This window comes from Hakea prostrata, chromosome 8 (assembly GCF_041222555.1).
Source record: "Hakea prostrata isolate BN-2017 chromosome 8, UWA_Hpros_2, whole genome shotgun sequence".
Taxonomy (NCBI): Eukaryota; Viridiplantae; Streptophyta; class Magnoliopsida; order Proteales; family Proteaceae; genus Hakea; species Hakea prostrata.
The window spans coordinates 44,312,021-44,329,709 of record NC_142607.1 but is presented as its reverse complement, the minus strand read 5'-3'; the positions used below and the strand labels follow the sequence as shown (position 1 = coordinate 44,329,709).

At 36.1% G+C, this 17,689-nt stretch overlaps 2 protein-coding genes across 2 annotated transcripts; both read right to left on the bottom strand.

Annotated features, from left to right (window-relative positions):
- Positions 1 to 597: 597 nt before the first annotated feature.
- On the bottom strand, positions 598 to 3,702 carry LOC149008085 (uncharacterized). Its single transcript, XM_089165022.1, has 4 exons — positions 3,420 to 3,702; positions 2,182 to 2,320; positions 1,555 to 1,688; positions 598 to 1,478 (listed from the first exon to the last, which is right to left on the bottom strand). Exons 1-4 carry the CDS (start codon positions 3,566 to 3,568, stop codon positions 821 to 823), a joined length of 1,080 nt encoding a protein of 359 aa, XP_089021148.1. The 5' UTR covers positions 3,569 to 3,702; the 3' UTR covers positions 598 to 820.
- An 8,024-nt stretch (positions 3,703 to 11,726) lies between these two features.
- On the bottom strand, positions 11,727 to 16,083 carry LOC149008084 (receptor-like protein 13). Its single transcript, XM_089167399.1, has 8 exons — positions 15,581 to 16,083; positions 15,338 to 15,490; positions 15,177 to 15,257; positions 14,884 to 15,039; positions 14,480 to 14,554; positions 14,305 to 14,379; positions 14,128 to 14,205; positions 11,727 to 14,028 (listed from the first exon to the last, which is right to left on the bottom strand). Exons 1-8 carry the CDS (start codon positions 15,987 to 15,989, stop codon positions 11,786 to 11,788), a joined length of 3,270 nt encoding a protein of 1,089 aa, XP_089023525.1. The 5' UTR covers positions 15,990 to 16,083; the 3' UTR covers positions 11,727 to 11,785.
- Between the last annotated feature and the right edge of the window lie 1,606 nt (positions 16,084 to 17,689).

Below are 17,689 nucleotides of genomic sequence, written 5' to 3'. Positions count from 1 at the left end.
ATGGCGGCGACAAAGGAGATGAGAGAGAAGCAGTTGTAGATGCTGTTGGGTTTGGTTCATGAGGAAACAACAATCAAACAACTGACAATCAATGCTTACCTCTGGCTTTTCACTTCGCCCATCAATTGTAGCCGGAGTTGAAGAGGAAAACAAATGCAAAGATGTGAGGGTATTTCGGTCATAAAAATTAAAAATTGTCCTTAATTGATCTTGTTGAATACCTTAGGGGTGGCAGATGCAAAGTGTCTATTTTTCTGGACCAAAAATGACATGGACCAAACCTCAAGGGTCCATATGAAAATTACCCTAACAAAGCAGAGTGAAGGGAATCTCCATCTATTTCCTTGTAAGGAAATGGACTGGATAAATTTTCGTAGACAGGTAAATAGCAAAGCAGGTGACCTGGATTGTCTAGAACTTTCACTCTCTTTCCTCTTTCTAGATAATTCCAACTCAACCAAATGACTCGGCATGCTTCTTTTTACATTTCTTTTCTCTTTTGGCTCTCCTTTTTATTCCATGATAATCTAGATCGGATCTACTCATACATTGAATACATTGTTCACCCAAGATAATCTACCATAAAGCTGCTATACTTTTTTGAGGCCCTGACTGCATTCTTTCCTTAATTGCTTGCAAACTAAAACACAAAGTATTTCCATTCAAACTGTTCAGTCCAAACAGCGCAATCAGGTGATAAACTTCTTTTATTAGGAAAATGAATTCATAATTTAGACACGATACATAGTAGGAACAAATGCTTATTTCAGAGCCAGAAATTGCATTTTTTTCTTTGAACAGCAGGCTTATAGCCAACATTTCATAAGTGAATTGAAACAGGTGACTCTGTTAGGTCAATAAATTTTGGAAAAACTGAGGAAGCTCTCTTATGACAAGATCGAAGAATGGAGACAGGAGAGGGAGTCAACAAATTTATCATCTCAACTTCAGAGGAGATAAGACCATCAGTTGATGGTGATTGGTCATTATCTGCGGCTTCTGCTGTTAACAGCTTGCTTGGCTGATCTGATTTACCATCAAACTCTTGAATCCACTCATTGAGACTTCCGTCTCCAACTGATTCTTTAGTGCTCGGGGATCTGGTTCTGCTAAAATCACCGGAACAAACAGGGAATCTGTAATCTCCTTTTAAAGTGAAGGAGCTTCTGGGCTCTCCAAAATGATTATCTTCTTCTATCCTTCTTGTTTCTATATAAGCAGCAGTTGTTTCAATTCCACAATGATGTTTGGCAAAATTGTGAACTTCTTTACCCATCAGTGTTACTACTGATGCAGAATCAGATCCATTTTCAGCTTCCCAGTCATCTTCATTATCCTCTAAAATTTGTCCAGCTTCCATGTAGCAGGGAAGTTCTTCCATTGGGCAAATTTGAGCTTTCATATGCACTGGCAAGCTTGGGCAACCAGCAGTGTGTTTCATGTATTTTGTTGAGAAGAAGTTTACAATGAGGTTCAAGCTGTTGGAAAGAAAAGAAAATTTAGGCATTGGATAGATAAGTTGTCAGGAGATACAGCTTCTGGTGGATATTTTACCTCTGCCATTCAGGAAGATTTAGCATTGTGTAGGCAAGCTTGATTTTATTGGCAACCCCAGATAAGGATTTGAATTCTGCAGCTGCTTTTCTAACGGCCAAAGACTCCTTTGGATGCTGCCAAGCCCACTCAAACTGGAATTTCAGCAGATACGTACTTCAGTTTTTCAAACAATGAAACTGTAGTCTTATCAAATTACAGCAGAGCATTAGATGATTTGGGTGGCTTAATGAAATATAACATCTCTTCCTCACACTCCTTGACAAATTACCATCGAAACTCCAGCAAAAAGTGAGTTTTATTATCATGATTATCGACCCAAGCAGGAACTATAACAACACTCACTATCAAAATAGAAATCCATCCAGTGAAATATTTGGATTGACCCATCAATACAACTACTGTTTTGCTACCAATAAAACAACCAGCTGACTACTGATTGAATAGTTTGAATCTATGGGTAGATAGATGGCACAAATCTCTTATATACTGTAAAAGGAAACAGTAGTACGGATCACTTTGATCACAGAAGCAAAAGATAGTTTTGCCAGAAGTAGTAGAAACAGCTTAAAAACAAACTAAATCAAAGTATTTCCAATAACAGTTTAGGGCTTTAGCATGTATAACCTGGAGTGCAGATACTTGTGATGGGAAACCGTATATGCAGAATACCATTTCCCACGGGCGCTTTGTCTTTGTCCTCCATGCGCCACAGTTTATTTCACCATTATGCTGCCTAATCCGACGACGAGGGTTGATTGTAAACCTATATAATTGAGCAAATAAGCATGTTTTGTTAGTTAAATCATTGTTGAACTGTCTCATAGACCATTTTCTAGAAAACAAGATTCCAAAATGATGCCAAAAGAAAAAAGGGGGGAAAGAATAACAGACAAGCGATCACACAATACACACAAGGATTTATGTGATTCAGCAAAATTGCTTACACCTCTCTCACTTTCATTACATAAGAATCCTCACTAAAAGAATATTAAGAAGCACTATGTAGGTAATATAGCAAATTAACCTGTGATTCCAACAGCCTCTTTTTAATTGCCTTAAGGATTCAGCAGATTAAAGCAACCAACGCAATATAAAACATAATATCCCCAACAATTTTTAATTAGAAAAGGTGTCTACCTGCTTATAGCAGAAAAGGAGAACACACTTACGAGCTATAGCTTCACAACTCGATGTTATCAATAAAACCAGACATTAAACGGATAGAAAATATCTGATATGGACCAAATCCGAAGAGCAAAAATAAATAAACAATCATAAACATAATCTTCCAAGAGCATCTAGGATGAAATCATTGATCAGATGATTCTTGCAAACCCCTCCCCCACCCCACCTCCGAACCCAGTACAGGAAAATGGCTGCTTATTTGTGGAAAGTAGCCCAATATGATCTCTTTGTTATTGATAACACTATTCCCTGTAGAAAGTTTCAGATCATGCAAATAAATTCATTTTTCTGATTCCCTGTTATCAAATCTGTAATGTATGGTGCTTTTGGATAGATAGACGTAGACAAGAAAACCCAGTAACAATCAGAGCAGTGATCGGAAAAAAGATTGCTACAAAAAAAAAAAAGAGATATTTAAGTAGATGGGGGAGACTCGATTGCAGATTGCAGACTCCACAGATCTAGACCAAAGAATTCATGGTGATCAATGCTTTCTTTCTTTTTTTTCCTTTATTATGGGTTAAGTGGGGGTTAGCAACCGGAGACCTATGCCAATGAAACTATGATCTGAGATTCATTATTCACAATAAAGCAGGAGGAAGCGTAAGAGAAAGAAAAATAAACAGCATCCGTTTTCTGGAGAGAATAAAGAAAAGAGAAATGAGATGAGAACGAACCCTATGTAGGTCTGGCCTTTGTGTCTTGGGCTCAAGGAGCAGAGGAGGTAACAAGCGTAGAACTCTTTCCCTGCTATCCCTCTTTCATTTCCTTCTCCTTGCTCTTCCGCAGCTTGATCTAATCTGACTCGATCTTTTCTTTGTCTCATCTCTCCGACGATGCGTTACGGGCTGAGTTCTGAGAAACTTTGATCGTTACGTTAAACCCTATCCCCAAATGACCGTTAGATTTTCAAATTATGAATTCTGAAACAGGACTCTACTAACATACGCCGCTAACTGGTTCCTACATTTGTCAATTTTAATAGTTGGCAACTAATCTCAAATTCAAAAATCAATATCAACTGCTACCATTAGATTGATATACTTCCTAACATGGTGGACCACACTGTTCTTTTTAAATCTGAGGTTCGGTTCATCTGGGCCACTTTATGCCCTCTCAACTACATCTTAAAGATGGTTTTTATATATTATTGAAAATTTTTTAGATGAACCCCTTCAAATCAATTGGAAACTCGGTGAAACCCTTCAAAATTGAAACTTCACAAATTTATTTGAAATCCTAAATAATATTTGTAAGAATTTTTTTTTTACATAAGCTTCTATTGTTTTCATTGGAAACATGACAGCACCCTTCCAAGATTAAAAACTTTACAAAATGCCCTTCATGACTTCACACCTTTAGTAAAGATAAGTAGTTAATTGATTAAAGTCAAATTAATTTATTAATATGATCTTATTAACCATAGGATGATAAAATGATCATAAAGAGTTTTTTAATTGGAGAAAATTCCAGTCATTTAATCTATATTAATATGGTGACATTAAAAATAGGATGAATAGTACTTACCTCCCCTCTTAGCTGGACAAACAGCACTTATACCCCCTTTTAGTTGGATAATATTACTTACCTCCCCTCTTACCTAGTAAATATATCAAACACTTTTTCACAAAAAAAAAATTTAAAAAATATCAAACACCTCCTCTCTGTTAACATTCTCGGTTAAATTTAACTTTTATCGTTAAATATTTTTTTTAAACCCCAAACTACCTTTAGTTAAAATATATATACCCCCGCCCGGATATATTTCCTATAATTAAACTAAACCCTGACCCTTTCTTTTTAAGCCATTCCATTTTTTTTTTTTAACAAAAAACCCAAAATAGTAGTACGTGTCAACATACCTTTTTTTTTTTAATTGCATTTTTAATTTTACTTGGTAGTAGTACGTGTTATTTAATTGTATGATTATTAAAAAAAAAAAAAGGTATGTTGGGCTTTTAATAATTAAAGATAATTTGAATTTTAACTATTAGGGTGATTATGGTAATTTAGGTTTTAAAATAAAAAAATATTTTAGCTAAGGGTAGTTTGGGGTTTTAGAAAAATATTAACTGTAAAAATTAAATTTAACCGAAAAAATTAACAAAGGGAATGTGTTTGATATATTTATTAGGTAAGAGTGAAGATAAGTGATATTATCCAACTAAGAGGGGGTGTCACTTGTAAGTGCTATTTGTCCAGCTAATAGGGGAGGTAAGTGATATTTACCCCTAAAAATATTATTTAGGATTTTTAAATTAATTATAAAAATATTATTTAGGATTTTTTTTTATAAATTTATTAAGTGTGGGTAAAAGAGTAAATTCATATTTATAGTTAAAAGACTTACTGTGTGGAGTGAGGAGGGGGCTTATAGGATTATGGGGAGGTGTGGAGTGTTTACAATAGAAATGGAGGATGCTCATGTAAAAATTCTTTAGAATTTCTAATAAATTTATCAAATGAAAGTAAAATTTGTAAATCAAAGTTAAAACTAATGGAAACTTGACTATGTTAAATGTGGACGGCGGCTCAATAAGGCTTCAATTTTTAAGGGGCCGTGTCGAATTTCCAATGGTAACGAAGGGGGCTCATGCAAAAACTTCTATAATTTAAGTGTGCCATCAAGGAGAATCGAGCCCTAACCTCTTTATTAAGGTTGTGTTTGTTTGCAAAGGTAGAGTGGAAAAAAAAAAAAAAACATGTGAGTCTTATATGTAGTGGGGTGAGGGAGAAGGAAATGAATGAATTTTGTGGAAAAATGTTAATTGTGAGATTCACTTTTTGATTTTTCACACTTTTTCACAAAGTCCCACACATTTTGTGAGAATTTTAAAAAGGTTTGGAGTGAAAAAGTTAACTTGCTACAGATAAGTTTCCTTAATTTTAAAAAGTTTGTTTCTAATTTTTTCACCCCAAACAATCAAACAAATTACACATTTAAGATTTAAAAGAAAATTTTGATTTTTTAAGAATTTTCTCTCATTTTTTCCCACCCCACCTTTATTCCAACAAACAAACACAGCTTAAGAGGAGTTGATCATTAGTACAGGCCAACTTTTTGTGGTGGTACACCCATACTCACTGGGTGTAAAGCGAGAACAAAAAATCACAAAGTAGAGGACCTTGATCTTTCAGAGACATGTTGCAAACTCTTGGTTCTTGGTATCACCCAAAATAAAATCAAGTTGAACATTATATTTCCTCTACTTCCTTTATGTTTTGCCCAAGGACTTATATTCAAGTTAAAACTCAAAATTACTTCAAAACGTGGGGGAATCTGAGAAATCTTGATAAATTCAATCGATTTATCAGTAAAATTGGCATTTTTTTTCTTTTGAATAAATGAAAAAATTCATTAACCAAAAGGGAAAAAAAAGAGGGAAGGGAAAGAGATACAAGGAGAAGGGCTAAGCCCAACAAAGCCTAATGGCACTAAGCAAAGTAATCACATGAATTACAAAGCTAGAGGAAAAATACAACCCAGAAGCGGTACAAAAACAAAGAGAGAGATCAATGTTTTCGATTTTTCTTCTTGTTGTTGGAAGAACAGAGCTCTATAAAGAAATGCTAGTCAAGATTCTTTTAAATAGAATTGGTTAAGGATTCGTTACATTGAATCAAAAGCATGATGTAAGCCTCCCTGGTCAGCAAGATGGGGGAGGGGGGGGGGGGGGGGGCTCATGTTAAGGGTAAATTTACCCATCCACCAGATCATACTGGGCCAGCCAGCGGTCCAGTCATTTGTCAGTATTGGGTTACATATCATGCCCAAATTGAATCATGACCATCAAATGAGAACTAAAATATCCGATGGATCAGATGAAACCAAGACAGAGTCCAATGTCTATAAATACAAGAAAGATTGACACATAAGTAAGACACTTCATTTTTACACAAGTTGGAGTGCCAACTTTTCCTTCTTTGCGAAGCCTTTCAAATCTAGGGTTCCTTGAAACTCTAGAGCTCTTTCAATCCAAGTTCACTGACTTAACCGTCGGAGATGAATCGTCGATCACAATGATCGGCTCCGTTTCTAACGTTCTTCTTCAAGTTACAAGCAGGCCAGCAAAGATCCAACCAGTTTCGATAAGAACAAACTCGCTTGGTGTGATCGACTATCTCGGAAGATTTGACACCAACAGGTTAAAACTTCAATACAAAGAATAAAGGCCCAAGCAGCAATAAACATATTAGACATAATAGGACACTTTGTTGTAAATGTCTTTCAGACTTGAATCTACTCTAGATCTAATGAGGCACAATACATGGTACTGGTGAAGTCAGACTTCTTGAAGCTATCCTCTTTGGTGTAGTTGGTTACTCCACCATTCATATCCAACTAGTTGAACTTCTTGACACACCCTTTGTAAAATGATAGTAGGCCTTTTATTGGCCTCGTCTTGAATCTTGGTCTCACAGATATTTAAGAAAATTTGCCTATGCAAAATTTCTTCTAATGGAAGGTGGCTTCTCTTCCTATATCTGTTTGGATCAATACTAGGTGTGCACCATACCTAGCACACCCCCACAGTTCGTGAATTATGCTTGATTAAGAGTAATTTACTCACTCTATCAACGATACGGTGGTACTAGTTTATATTTATCCAAAATGGGTATAGTAATACAAAAAAATCATCTAGTGACTTCGTTACTTGCTTTTTGAATCTAATTCAGAATTTAACTTCTTTATATAGCTTCAATATCCATCACATACTTATGTCACAGGTCTTAATCCTATTCCCATAGACACTTAATTAAAAGATCATGTAGGCATAACTTTAGTGAATGTATCAGCCAAATTCTTTTTTGATTTCATGTAATCAACTGCAATTGTTCATTCATCAATGTATTGCCTTACAAGATTGTTTTGAAGGCTGACGTGTCTTCTTTTCCAATTATATTCTTTATTCTTATCCCTTCCTATATTAGCTTTACTTGTCGAGTGGAGTGATATAGGTGATATCGGTTTGGACCACGGAGGTATATCTGCAAACAAGTTTCTAAGTCATTCAGCTTCTTAACATCCAACCTTTTTTGTTACTATGAATTCTGCTTCCATTGTAGAAAAAGTTCCTAATGATTATTTAATTAATTTTGAAGAGATTGCACCTCCATCTAGCATAAATACATATCCACTAGCTAGTAGCTAGTGTTTCTCTTGAATTTGAAATCCAATTAGCATCATAATGTCCATCCAAGACCAAGGGATTTCCTCTATAGTGAAACCATAGTACCCTTGAGGGAGATATTGAAATAGCCTTTAAACTCCAAGCCAATGCTCTTTATTAAGATTATGAGTATGTTGGCTCAATTTTCCAATAGCTAGAGCAATATTAGGCCTAATACAGTTCATTAGATAAGTCACGAATCTGATAATTTGTGAATATCCATAGTTCTCTAGCATTTCTATCAAACTACTTTCTAAATTATAAAAAACCAAATCTCTTAAGCATATTTTCCATATAATGAGCTTGAGAGAGTAGTTATTATCCATTGTTATTTAAAGTTTTTATCAAAATAAATAAATTCTAAGGAAAAATTTAAAGATGTCCAAAATATATAGCAAACTATGAGTTGATTAAATAAGGAATATATATATATACTCTTAGTAGTACTATGTTCAATTCTACCTCTTATAATACAAAATTACCAAAATACTTTTTAAAGTGTAGTAGGCAATGGGGAGGGGAAATGGGAGGGGGGGGGGGAGAGGGGAAGTTGTGAAGTGATGAATGTGAAATCCCTAAATATCCTAACTTGATAACCCAGCATTTCAGGTCCGTGTACCCGGAGTTTATGATGAGGTTACCTTTGGACCACCCTAGTTGAGCTCGAAAGTTCGAAAATTGAACCTATGGACTTGGATGATCGAGGGAAAGACCCGGCCGCCTTATTTGATTTCAAGAGGAGAGAGAAAATTACTCCTAAAGGCATTAGAGTGAAATTTTGGTATGCTTAGAAAGCTATGAAAGAGGATTTCAAATCTCAAGTAAAATATACCATTGAGTAGGTAATGGTGTAAGGTGCCTACCCTCCGAAGCTCATCACGATTGGCCTTCGGATGAAGAAGATATTGGGGCGGTCGGATGGAGGCGCAAAATGGTCATTTCGCCTCCTATCTGCTTTTTAACTTTCCCAATTGAACCAAATTCGGGAATTTTGGATTTAAAGGAGAGAGAACTTGTGGGAGAGGAGAGAGAGGAGGAGAAGAAGCTTGGGGAAGAAGTGTTGGAGCAAATCGATAGTGCCAAATCACAATATGCAGACTTGATCGCGTAAAGAGGTAAGTCTGCTTCAACTTACCTAATTTTGGCCCAATTTCATGAGGTATTATGGGTATTTTTATTTAAATGTGATATTGGAGGGCCTAGGTAAAGGGGTAAGTTTTTCGACTCCGTAGAAAGATTCGCACTACCGTTGTGCACGTCTATGTCGAACCTTGTGCGAAACCGAGCACTTTCGACCTAGTCTACTCGGTGAGCTGCCGTCGAGTTAATCATGTTGATTGGGGCTGAGTTGACCCACCTTGTTGGACTAGAATTAATACTTGGTTAACCCACATTTGATCTGTGTTCAAATTGAATCTTGAATTAAATCTAATTTAACCTGTTTATTTGCTAGGTTAATTGAGTATTGGGCATTTGTTAATTTTGTAAATTTGTGGGGCTTTACGTGTGAGTTCTTGATTAACAGGTGAGGATAGCATCACATATATTATGTAATATCATTGTGTGTTTGGACTGTGAATAATGTAGTATTGCATGATAATTGTCGTTACCTTTTATAATCTCGATAATCCTGCGTATCATATTGTATTTCTGATTGAATGATTAACTGTGAATCGTATGTATTATGTGATTGGTTACTTCACTTGATTGATGCATATAAATGTATGTGACTGTGAAATGGGGTTTACCTATCTTGGTATTCTTGGCTCAGGTTATCAGGGGTTGTGGTATGGGACACCGTCCTCTGATGCCCCCAGCACTTTTCATGGTCGGTGTGTTGTCTAGATTCATTGGTTAGGAATCCTGTGAGTGTTACTACCCTTTCAGCAGGGGTATTGAAGCCGAGTGACCCATGATATTAGTGTATGGGGTTCTGTGTGCATCAAACAGACCCACGGTATCATGCAGTGGTATAGTGACATGTGTTAGAACGGGCCTCGTGATTGCCCAACAGACAGCGGTTAGGCGGCGTGAGGTGACATGACGGCATCCACCCTAGCATATGTAGATTACTACAGGGTTAAGGAATGGTAGACTAAAAGACGACGGTTAGGCGGCATTAGGAACACCATTCCTAGGTGAGAACAATACCGGACCAAAAGGGAGCTTAGGCATGAGGAAAGGTATTTGGATCACATGTAGCACGAGACATAGTGACTTTGCATTGGGCTAGAGTAAATCCTTGACACACGCCAGCTCTTAGACCAATGGTGATGTGAGAGAGTATTGACCTAATTCCCAGCCATGGTTGATATGACAAGACCCAACTACCGCGGAGAACCCAACAAATGAACTTAAGTGCCATGAGGGAGAGTGATGAGACTACTCAGAGGAGGCTGGTGTGTTATCTTAAAGTGTGTCTACTATAGAGACTGCATGGTAGGTGTTAGATTCATGTTTTCATGTTCATTCCTTTATTTATCGACTGTACATGTTGATATGGTGTACATGATGAATGCATGATGTATGATATGTTAGACTCACTAAGTTCTGTGGAACTCATCCTCTGTGTATATTTCCTTTTCTTTAGACTCTGTTGCAAGTTGGACGACTCATATTACTTGGAGAGTCCGCCGCCGATAGAGTCATACGTAGGACTGGCATCTAGTATATCGATTACAAGACGCATCGTGAGTATGTGCCGACTGTGCATACGGAGGCTAGTCTCTTTGAGACTTGGGGACTCTTTTTGGGATTGGAAGACTTTGTTTCCTTTCTTCTATAAAACATCATATAACATAACTTTTGCTCTATGGGATTGGAAGACTTTGTTTCCTTTCTTCTGTAAAACATCGTATAACATAACTTCCGTTGTATAACTCCTGTGTACATTTTCTCGTATCGTAGACTATCTTGTTGTGTGCTTTTGTGGAAGACTGTAATAACTCTTGAACTACTCTTTTGTACACTCTTGCTCTTAAATTATGCTATGTTGTATTTCTGTTATGGAATGGAACTCGAACCGGATCCCTTAGTGTTATCACCCCACGGTTATTTCAGGTAAACCAAGAATCGGTGGGTGGGGTGTGACAACGAAAGTTCAAACCCAAGACCTCCTTAGACTTACTACGTCTACCTATGAGGTTACCACCATTGTGCTAGAAGCACATCCACAATTGTAAACGTAGTTTTGTCAACTGTTTTCTTTATTGGTATGTGTAGATTGTTTCTCCCTTAAAGTTGAATCCCCTTATGCTTGTGATTCTCCTTTAAAAGAAAGAAAGAAAAAAAATCAGCATTTTGTAACTTTTCGCAGCCAAAAGTGAAAACTTTCTCCTCTGGTCTCGTATCATAGAGCATCATTTTTGCATTAAATCGCTGGAACATTTTAAATTTATGGTCCAATCCTATTTTCATAATCGGGTAAGTAAACTGCCAATGTTAGAAGGGTACTACAAAACCAACAAGAAAGCAGCTCCTTAATTTGTTCACAACCTTCATTCTACTTAAATCAAATATGAGATCCAACCAAGTGATCTCCCAGCATTGGTTGTTCAAATCACAAATTTTGTTTTAGCTAATTAATTTTTTCTTCATTTTATCTCCTTTCTTAAATTCTTATGAAACATTTGTCTCTAAGTTCCATAAGGTCAGACAAGGTCATCACGTTAGGAAAAAAATAGAAGAGAATGAACACCTGATGGTTGCAAACTAGATACTAACAAATTCTTTTACGGATAATAGTTGATACTAACAATCAATCATAGTAATACAAATAACATGTTGTAAATAAAGTAAAGTATATCCCTTATTTGTATTTACATTGAACGTCTTCCAACTTGACTTGTATATAACCTGTTCTACAACAACATTTACCTGGATAAGACTTTCCAGATAGACAAACAGAATCTATGTACATAGATATATAACTTACGATAAACATCAGAAAGAATATCATAAGATGAGTATAAGCATTCTTCAATGAAGTGAAACCATATCCTTCTCCAATAAGGATTGATATAGAAAATAGTGGCAATTCCCAACAAGCAAATCAAATATGAAGCAACAAAGCTAGCAATGAAAACACTCATGTCAATTCCCGACTCATTGTCCACAGCAGCTAAAGATATTGTGGATGTGTTATTGGTTGATTCTCCGTAGGTATTGGAGCAATTGGAGCAGCCGGAAGAGGCATCCATTGAAAGTTGAACACAAAGGGATGGATTTCCCTCATAACTTGTACAGTCGAAAGTTGAAAATTGTTCCTTCATTTCCAGTGTCTTGCCAGACAAATTGTTATATGCCACTATGAAGACCTCCAATGTATTCAGTACAACCAATTCTGAAGGGATTTCTCCACTCAATCTGTTGTAGGACAGGTCAAGGCTTTCAATTTGCTTTAGGTTGGAAAAGGTTTTCGGTATGGAACCAGATAGTTCGTTGTGGGACAAATTCAAGGCATGAAGTTTATTTAAGGTTCCAACTTCATGTGGGATATCACCAGTCAAATCATTGTGTGCTAAATCCAACCCAGACATATAATTAATTATGTCACCCTTGTATTCCCTAGACCAACTCTTTGTCGTGAATACTATTTCTTCTAATATATGACTACGATAGCCTGTAGGGATGAGCATTTCAATTGTTGTTTCGGACAGATATTCGATCTCTTGCATCCTCCCAAATGAAATATTATTAAGACATTGTGGTATGGATCCAGATAAACTATTGTGGGAAAGATCCATTAAACGTATGTGATTCAATTGACAGAAATGATTTGGAATTGTACCATTGAATTGATTCCCTTGCAACAAAAGGTTCCTCAAATTCGTAAGGCCAACACCTATCCAATCAGGAATACCACCACATAGATCATTGTTTCTTATGTCCAACGTCCTCAAGTTTGAGTTGTTGACAATAGAATAATGTGATGGCAAGCTAACGAATCCATCATTTCCTTGCAAATGGAGATGCTTTAGACTTGTTGAATTCAAAATTGATACCATGGATCCCGAAAGATGGTTTTGAGAAAGATCTACCAATAGCAATAACTTGAGTGTTTGAAATTCCATTGGTATGTTTCCTTGTAAAAGGTTGCCTCCCATGTCAAGTACACATAGAATTGTAAGGTTACCCATCCAACTAGGAATTCTTCCTGCTATTCGGTTGTTGCTGATATCTAACACCTGTAAATACTTGGAATTGGATAATCCACTCAAGATATTTCCTGAGAATGAGTTGTTATCCAACTTCAAAACTTCCAAGGAAGTGAAGTTAAAATGCGGAGGAGAAACTTGACCATGCAATCTATTATTGGAAATGGCTAATAAGTATAATTGGTTGCAACCTAAAGCCATCTGCTTTGGAATTTCACCTGTAAACTTATTACTAGACAAATCTAAAGTAAGCAGTTGACTCATATTACCAATTGATGCAGGAATTCCACCTTCAAAACTATTCATCGATAAATTCAATCCTTGTATAGAAGGAAGAATGTTACCAATGTTCTCTTGAAGTAGTCCGTCGATGCAATTGTTTGAAACGTCTATCAATGCAGCAGCAGTGTGGACATGGGATGGTAAGACAAAATTACCCCTCAATGAGTTATGGTCTAGGCACAAAACTGTTAACCTTCTATTATTCTCAAGTAACCAACTCGGGAAAGAACCAACCAAGTTGCAACCTGATAGATGGACTTCTCTTAATTGGTATTGGCTAGAGAGGAATCCTTGTATAGCATCAGACATTTGTTTGCTAAACTTGCAATTCGACAAGTACAGATGCTTCAATTGGAAAAGAGGAGGCCAAGGAAGATGTTGATCACTTCCTATCTCTAATTTGTCTCCAGCATTGGTAAGGTCAATTACCTCAAGTTTTGAAAGGTTAGCAAAAGATTGGAATGTGAATGTGCCCTCAAAGTCATTGTGTCCCAAATTAATATTTGAAAGTAATGAGAGACTGGTTATGAGAGATGATGGGATGTTTCCTTTGAATTGGTTATGAGAAAAATCTAATGTTGTAAGGGATGTCAGATTTTTGAGACATAGAGGAAGTTCCCCTTCAAAATTGTTATGACTGAGGTCCAACTTTTGAAGCCTCTTCAGTCCACATAGTGCTGCAAAAGTAAATGAAATAAGTTACCTCTACCACTACAGCAACCATAAAGTATCACTTTTTTGTTGACTTGGTTTTGAAGAGGGGAGATTAATCCTACCTCGAATTGCTTGGGAGGAACAACTCATGTAATTCCAACTCAAATCCAATGATTGCAAATCACTCAGATTAGCTGATTCTGCACCATAAGTCCAGAGAAACACAATAATCAAAATAACAGTTGATGTAAGTAGTACACCTTTAATAATGATATCCATTACTATTCATTTAATTTTACCTTGAAATATTGCTAGGGAGGAGCACTCGTAGTAACTTCGACTCAAATCCAATGATTGCGAGTCACTAAGATTTGCTGATTTTGCACCATAAGGTCAGAGAAACACAATAATCAAAATAATGGTTGATATAAGTACTGCACCTTTAATAATGATATCCATTGCTAATCATTTTACCTTCAAGTAGGGAGGAGCAGTTCAAATCATTCGAACTCAAATCCAATGATTGCAAGTGATGCAGCTTACCTAATGCTGAACCAATTGAGAAAATTAAACAGAACCATCAAAATCATTGTACGATTGTTAGGTGTTGTAATTATTGCACGTTTAACATATATAGGTACGCCAACGCAGAGCTGTTCTAGTGGTAAAACCAACACCTCTTAGTGAAGAGGTCGTGGGTTCGACTCTTGCTGATGTATATTAATATCCCCATCTCTTGGCTTAATAAAAGCCCCTTTGTACCCCTAGGTACTGCTCATTATTCAATTCTGGATAATTAATGCATGTACGTAACTAGTATTATTTAATTAATATTGTTTTACGATCAACAAAACATCTAGAGACATTAATTAATTTACCTTCTATATGACGTGATCCTTCCAAGTAATTGTTATTAACGGATAGGGTCTTAAGGGATGTCAATGTACCCAAAAATGGAAGTATAGTGTTGTCAAATAGGTTATCATCTAGGTATAAAGCCTCAAGCTTACCCACTCCAACTGAACTTGCCGAGCCTACAAAAAATTATGTGAGTTCAGAGGTGAATAGATTAGCTAAACAAGTGCTAATAGTTATTACGATAAGTTCTTAAGCCCTATTATTCCACCAAATGAAAAAAAAAAAAAGGGTATATGATATATATGGTTACTACCTTTTATTATTCGCAAAGAGGTCTCTAGAGCATTATCAGACAGATCCAGTGATTTCAAGTTATGCAAAGTAGATAGAATTTCTGCACACAATGACATGACAAATGAAGTTAGGAATAATACCAGATAAACTGTTATGCTCTCTTCATGCAAGATTGTTTACCTTCCACCTGTGAACCTTGCAAGTTGTTACTTTGAAGGGACAAAGTCTTAAGGGACTTGAGTTCAGTCAACGATGGAAGGATGCTTTTGTTGAAGAAATTATTTGACAGGTCAAGGACTTCTAGCTTTCTCAACCCAGCCAGTCTTTCAAAACCTACAAGATTACGTGTATATATATATCTGTGAACTTAATTAACCATCAATGTGTGCATGCATGCATCATCTCTGCAACTGTAAAGTATACCTTCATTCTCCATCCAACCATCAAACCAATTGTATGATAAGTCGAGGTGTCGCAGTTCTTTGAAGGTAGAAAATATGGTGACATTTATGTAACAAATGCCTTCACGAGGAGATAATTCACCATGTGCTCTGCCTATATCTTCAAGGGAGAGTTGGATGACTCGTCCAGTGGTAGCATTACATTGGACTCTCTCCCACGAACAACAATCGCCCCTACCACTGTTATTATTATTCTTTTTCTCCAAAACCCATGATGGAAAGGGATCTGTAAGATCCCAGTTCCAATTGCAAGAAGCTTTGAATTTTGAGAGAGCAATCCGCTCCTCTTCCAAGCATCCAAGACAACGCCAATGATATTGGAGTAACAAAACTACAAGAACCCAGAAACACTTCGCCAAACACCACTTCATTTTTTTTCAAGCTAGATAGATCACAAAAAAAACTCATACTTCTCAATGCTAAAACAAATGGAAGTATAAGTAGAACCAGTTAGGCATCCCTTACACGGCGAAGACCTACTTTGGTTTTGTTTTGATTGAATTGGAGTCAACTGATGTACATACACGGCAAGACCTATTTTGGATTTGTGGTGGTTGATAAGTCAGTCAATTCACGTCTATTGAAGCTTCCTATTACTTGTTTTTCTTTCACTTTAGAAGTTGGACCACTTGTGGAAGATCTTACTTTAGCAAACACTACATGTACAAGTATGATTAAAGTTAGGAGAAAATGTGATCTAGAACGCTTTGAAGAGACCAAATTTCTCCAAAGGTACGTTCCACTAGCCATATCAACTAAAGTCCAGAATTCGGAACCAATAGAAGAACAAACATGTCAATTCAAAGAACGCAAAAGTTTTAGAAAGAGTGCAAAATGCAATTTATAAAGAAACCAAATCAAATCCAACGCGTAATGTAGACATCACTTTTGCTACCTCTGTGGATAGAGGTTTAGAAGGCGATACTTTTGATGATTCGTCGGCAATGGCGGACCCAGGATGCAATATGGGGGGGGGGCGAAGAATGAAAGCCAGTAACCTTCCTATTTGGGGTCCCACCGTTAAATTATTTTATTAAATTAAATAATAGAACCACATATATTTTATGGGGCCCACACGTATTTGAAAAAAATGATAACTTATTGATAATGATATTTTTTTTTTTGACAAAATATAAGTAAAATTAAAGCAACAATATAAAAAAATATACACTTGACTTCAACCCTAAAAAGTTAAATACCCACATATATTTTGTGGGGTCCACACATATTTGAAAAAAATGATAACTTATTGAAAATGATATACTTTTTTTTCCGACAAAATATAAGTAAAATTAAAGCAACAATATAAAAAAATATACACTTGACTTCAACCCTAAAAAGTTAAATGCAAACCAAAATTTTCTTTCGTAAGAGATGTAAACTAAAAAATTTTTTTAGGTAAGAGATGCAAATCAATGGTAGTTAGTTACCTACTAACTATAGACATTTTATTCACAATACAAAATCAAATAACAAAAATTGCCGAAGAAATAAAGAAACATATATAAAATATAAAATCAAATTAAAAAGAATAACAAAAGAAAAGAGAAAAAAAGAAAAAATAAATAAATTGAGAAAGAGAAAGAGATTTAATTGTGGAGTAGATTTTTTTTCCAAATTTTCTTAAGCCACGCTTATAGAAAGGGAAGAGAATAAATAGGAAAAACAGATGATAGAGGAGAGGAGATAAGAGAATAAATAGGGACTAAAGGTTAGTTTTTAATTAGAAATAACATTTTGATTTTTGAATACCTAATAAGATTTTTAACCCACATTTATAGAAACATAAGAGAATAAATAGGAAGAAAAGATGAGAGAGAAGAGATGGGAAAATAAATAGGGATTGATGAATTAGTTTTTTTTATTAGGAATGGCATTTATACCCATCATTTTACCTTTAAAAATTGTTCACAATATTGGGGGGGGCCAAATAGTGACATTTCACATGTGGGAAGAGAAAAAACCGGAAAAATTAAAGGGATTGGGGAATATGCATAAAATTTTAAAAAATCGCGGGGGGGGGGGCCATGGCCCCCTCCGGCCCCTTCATAGGTCCGCCCCTGGGTGCAAG